Source organism: Nicotiana sylvestris, chromosome 8, assembly GCF_000393655.2.
Source record: "Nicotiana sylvestris chromosome 8, ASM39365v2, whole genome shotgun sequence".
Taxonomy (NCBI): domain Eukaryota; kingdom Viridiplantae; phylum Streptophyta; class Magnoliopsida; order Solanales; family Solanaceae; genus Nicotiana; species Nicotiana sylvestris.
The window spans coordinates 200,002,801-200,008,746 of NC_091064.1; the positions used below are offsets into that span (position 1 = coordinate 200,002,801).

Sequence of the window (5,946 nt, forward strand, 5' to 3'; positions counted from 1 at the left end):
ATGATGTAGAGAATTATTAAAAATGCACTCGTTGCCTTCGTATATTTTTTTTTCCGACACGAACCACGTAGTTTGTTTGTTTATTTATTTGATACAACTCACTATTGAGAAAATATATCATTTGGCTACTACAGCTTGTATTAGATTTTCAAGATCAAAATATTTAGAGTAAGTACAAAGCTAGATTATTTTTATTTTTTGCACTTACTGATTAGTGAGTTATATATGCACTGCTGGCGCCGATTATTATGCTCGTGCTGTCTCCTCCATATCCAAAAAGATTCCTCTGATGGAACCAAGGTATCTACAACTTGCTTCATTGAGGATAATATTTGTTCAAGTGATGCTTATCAATACACTATGGAATGACCTGTTATTTAGAATAAGTTATGAAAAAGGGATTTGATATGAGGTTAAAAAAGAAAGATGCTAATGAAAAATAAACTGGAAATATTATTCGAGCGGAATATTAATCTTTTGGGTAAGAACTATAGAATACATTAAATTTTTATTTAAAATGAATTAAAAGACATCGGAAAGCTTCCATAATTTATTTATTAAAAAAAGAGGTAGAAAACATAATCACCAAATGTCTAACAGCAATTCTACCAATTAATAACTATTAAATTACAACGTGGCTAGTTTATAATTTAAATCTAAAAGACATTGAGCTCTGAGGAGGTTGAATATGCCTTAGCTAGACCATGTTGAAAGGTGACAACAACCAATTATGCAGGATCTTATACTTAATTAAATGCACACTAAGTGTTGTATCCGTGTTCAATTAATGAGCTGAAAGTCAACCATATAGTATTAAATACTCTATGGAGTAGCGAACACAAGATTTGAGGGTGTTCAAAGGTAAATAATTTATTCTCGAGGGGGTTAAGTACAATATTCAGAAGATCTTGAAAAATTTTCCTCAAATCTTTAGGTAAAGATAAAACTTTTGAATTTTTTTAGGACGGATTAGGGAGAGAGACGTTGTCTCTGCCACTTGCTAGTATTATTATTATTATTATTATTATTATTATTATTATTATTATTATTATTATTATTATTATTATTATTATTATTATTATTATTATTATTATTATTATTATTATTATTATTATTATTATTATTATTATTATTATTATTATTATTATTATTATTATTATTATTATTATTATTATTATTATTATTATTATTATTATTATTATTATTATTATTATTATTATTATTATTATTATTATTATTATTATTATTATTATTATTATTATTATTATTATTATTATTATTATTATTATTATTATTATTATTATTATTATTATTATTATTATTATTATTATTATTATTATTATTATTATTATTATTATTATTATTATTATTATTATTATTATTATTATTATTATTTCAAAGGAGTTTTATTTTAGTTATATGATGTTTTATTAGAAAAAATCAGTTATAAAATAATACAAGAAATTTATAAAAATAACACAAGAGATCTATGTAGGAGAACTTTCAATTGTAAATGAGCATAGGAGGTCATTTTCTCTATAAACGCCCCCTCGAATAGACCCTTGGTTTACCATTTTTGTCTTAAAGATATCATTACATTTGGCTCCATTTGTATATTTTTTTATAAATGTAATTTAATATTTTTATTAAATAACCAAATTTTTATAACTAATCAAAATTTAACTTTTAATGAGATGTTTTTTCCCTATGAAACAGAATTATGATCAGTAACTTAATATTTTGTTTCAATAGAATTTTAGAACTTCCTTATTATGCCATCCAAAGAATAAAGAGAAATAAGGAAAAGTAATTAAGTAATAGAAAACATATACTTCTCATTACTTCTTAAATTTGTACAAGAAGCATACATCTCCTGTCCAACAATTTCAAGCTGAAGGACTAGGCAAGACACTAGGACTAGGCAAACAACTAGGTCTAGGAAAATTAAATTCTCTATTAAGATTAAGACTACTCAAATCTTTTCCCTTACTATTGTACAATTTTTTGATATTAGTCCTTTGTTCAGTCAACAACTTAACAAGGCTTCTCTTTGCATTTGGTCTAAATGATTCATTTGATCCCAAATATCCATCCACCAAATGCAAATATGCTTCCAAATCATGACAACATGCGACATCTGCATCTGGTTTTAAAAACGGAGACTTCGTTGTGTCAACTCTTAATTCAGTACCAACATGTGAATATGCCCATGGCATACTATTGTCAAGCAAATTTAACACCCCTGCAGCTCCTTTTTCCCTTAGTTTTTTGTCAAGCGCTTCGCTCACAAACATTCCTGGAACTTTAGTAATCACATCTTGTTTGTTCACGATACGTAAGACCTTAACATTTTTCGATTCGAGTCGATTGGCAAAGCCTTTGTTGCCTACCCTAGGACCTCCAAATGTAAAAACAGCAACTGGTGGTGAATCTGGTGTACATGTACTAATATCATCTGCAACTAATAAAGCTAAAGCAGCACCAAGACTATGTCCTGTTACTGTTATACTTAGACTCTCACCTTTGTACATTTCAACGAGTCTTTTCACTTCATTCACCACAGATTCAGCTAAGCTTGGAATTTTATTTCCACCTGTTTGGTATAAGCTCAAAAACCCACATTCTACTTTTGGTTGTCCTTCAACTGAATCATTTTCTCCTGGCATTTGAACTAGCACGTCGCGAAAATTTTCGCCCCATTCTAGACACGTGGCAGTACCACGTAACGCGATGACTATATCCCTCCTTCCCATCCGTTGGATCTCGGCTTTGTCGTCGCACACGGCGACATACCCGATCCAACTAGACCTTTGGGTCATCCACCCAAGATCCGGTGCCACGTCATCCACCCACTTAGGCAGGCCAACGGATGACGTGGCATACAAGCTCTTAGTCACCTTATAAGACCTATCAGGTAACGACACGTTCCTCGCCACGTCAGGATTTTCTTTATCTGACGTGGCGGGGTCGGAGTGAAAACAATGGTAAGCTGCTTGAATAAACTCACCATATCGGACTAACTCTCGCCGGAGATTCTCATCCAATGGATCAATAAGTTCTAACCAATCTTTGCAACCGTGGTACTCTCTCCACCTACTCCCAAGATTATTTCTAGGAGAATATTCCATTGATTTTGATGATAACATCCTGTGTAATTTAACCAAATGCCTAGGAGAATATTCTTCAGCTGCTTTCATTTCTGGCCAAATTCTTGCCAAATTTAGCCCTTCTAACATATTCCTTCCTCTGTTTTCCCCTGTTTTCCTCTGTTTTGTTTCTTGAATAATTGGCTCTGCTGAATCCATTGGATGTGGCTGAGATTTCTTTTGTAAAAGCATTTCAAGATTTGAAAGATGTTTTTTTGTCATCTCTGTTGTAGAAGTTGGTGGTGTTGCTACTGTTTTTAATACATTTACAACAGTAGCTCTAGGTATAGGGTTTAATGGAGATGATCCATTACAGTACTTGAAACTGGATCGACGTGCCTGAAAAAAATGAACATTAGTTGCCGCTGCCACCTGCATGATTTTTTTAGAGAGAGAAAGAGGAGGAAAGTTGTGTTATTTAGAGAGAGAAAAAGCAATGTGTTATGAAGAAGGAGGAGGAGGCTACAGCTGTTGGTTGGAATTAGATGGTTTAAAGGGTTTGCTGAGGTATATATAGAAGAAAATATTTCAAGAAAAGAGGTTTAAGGGGTATTGTTTTGGATATATTTACGGAAAAACCATAGGAGAATGATGGATATGAGGTTGATTGAGAGGGTAATTATGTAATGAAGTTAAGTAATTGACTTCTATGATTAACTGCTTGAATTTAATTTCCGAAAAGTCTGCTTACAACGTTACACGGTTACGTAAGGGATTAGACTAAAATACCCTTCAGGCTTTACTATGGTATTTTGACATTTAACTGTCAAATATGCCCTTCATGGTTGAATAGAGTCTGCAATTTATTATCGACTTTTCTTTTTCGTAGTTCATGTTCACACCTTTTGTTTTCGATGTTGGAATATGTTATTTGACAAAATACTAGGTTGAATATTTTGTTTTTTGTCCATAAATTAATTTGTCCGCTTTTTTAAATTCTGAATATGGTTCCTTGAAAAGAAACACATCACATCAAAGTAAATGCCTCCCAAATAATTTTTATTCTCTCACTCTCCCTTGATTACAGCATAGTAATTTTTTTGTTTAAAACCGATTATTTGTTACTGGGGGAAACTACAACAATTATAAGGTGGGTATTTACTTTAATTAATTTAACTTTTTTAAGTAAGTTTTTATGACTAACCGTTGTTTTCTTTCATTGTTGATCACCTTACCATCTTGTTGTTTTTATTCTGCTTTTATATGGCTTTTTGGTACTGTCCCTTCATGTTTATATTTTCATTAATATGGTGCTTATACTTTCGTGAACCGATGATCTATTGGAAACAACCATCCTCACAAGGTAGGGGTAATGTCTGCGTACACACTACCCTCTCCATACCCCACAACGTGGGATATTACTGGGTATGTTGTCGTTGTTGTCTTTTTTTTTTTTTAAAAAATTTAGAATTTGTAACTATGAATTACGGAGAGAAAAAACACTACTAGCTAGTAGCTCCTGCATTATTCCACTTTAAATTGATATTCCTCATCTTTGTTATGCCGTTCCACTTTTCATTGAAGCTTCACCAAACCTAAGAGGAAAAACAGAATAATTCAAAGCTATATTCCATTTTCTCCAACAAATTAAAAAGGAAGAATTGTCTTTCTATATTTCATTTTTTTTTTTTTGGGTGGCGAAAGCCATATATGTTGTCATGGTTTCAACTTTCAAGTTTAATCTGCATGTCAAAGTCATAGCTAAGGAGGATAAGAGCATTGTAATGGTCAGAGAGAAACAAATCCTTTTTGCTGGAAATTGATGAAGTAAAAGTGTTTGAATCTTGAAAAATCTATACAAGTTAGGAATAGAATTTCAAATTTATTCAAGTCAAGTATTTTGTACGTGGCTGCAAATTAGGCATGCAATAAAGTGCATGGTTTCCTTTTACAAGTTAAGGATGATCACCCCCTTTTTTTTTCCCCATTCATTAAGCCTCTTAAATTTCTAATGTAATGCTGCTTCCGATGAGCTTCTGAAAAAAGAAAGATGGTCGTATATTTTGAATGTTATATATATATATATATATATATATATATATATATATATATATATATATATATATCTGGTCCAATTGCACTTTATGTTGCTACTTGTTCTTTTTGAAGGTTGAAACACTTGAATAGTGGTGGCAAAATAGATATAAAAAAACTATCTATTCATATTATCCGATTCACTAAAAAATGGGTTAGATAATAAATTGTTTAAAAATAGGTCAAATATGGAGAAGTTATATTTGCAACGACTCAATTAGAAGTTCCTTAAATTTGCGAGACTAGAAATTCTCCGAAAAGTGATTACATTCAAGAAGTCATAAATAATACGGATATTCATATTATCTACCGGTTAACCCATTTTCAATCTGTATTAAATATGGACAGATCGGATATTTTATATGTTGTATTATTTTTTTCGACCACCCATATCCGACCAGACACGTACATTAGCCACCTATACTCTTGGTTGAGTCGGCGCCGCTAATTAGATTGCTTCTTTATAAATTATTGGAGATAGTCATCGTTCGTTCCTTCTCTTAAAAAAAAAGTACTCGTACATTTTATCGAAGAGTTTAACTCATTCATGAATCATAGTGATGGTGCAAATTTCTTTGTGTCATCAAATGTAGATACACTATAAGATAGTAGCTGTTTATAATAGTTATAAATTAATAATTCTAAATTGATTAAAATCAATTAATAATCTATTATAATCGATTAAAATTCACTTATAATGTAAGTTTTTTTTTTAAACGTCGGATAATGTAAGTTTTTCGCCAATTTTTCTTTTTAGAGTGGGCAA

At 31.1% G+C, this 5,946-nt stretch overlaps 1 protein-coding gene across 1 annotated transcript; it reads right to left on the bottom strand.

The window, feature by feature from the left end:
* Positions 1-1,815: 1,815 nt before the first annotated feature.
* LOC104223705 (phospholipase A1-Ibeta2, chloroplastic-like) lies at positions 1,816-3,623 on the bottom strand. Its single transcript, XM_009775178.2, has one exon. It carries the CDS (start codon positions 3,522-3,524, stop codon positions 1,887-1,889), a length of 1,638 nt encoding a protein of 545 aa, XP_009773480.1. The 5' UTR covers positions 3,525-3,623; the 3' UTR covers positions 1,816-1,886.
* Positions 3,624-5,946: the final 2,323 nt, after the last annotated feature.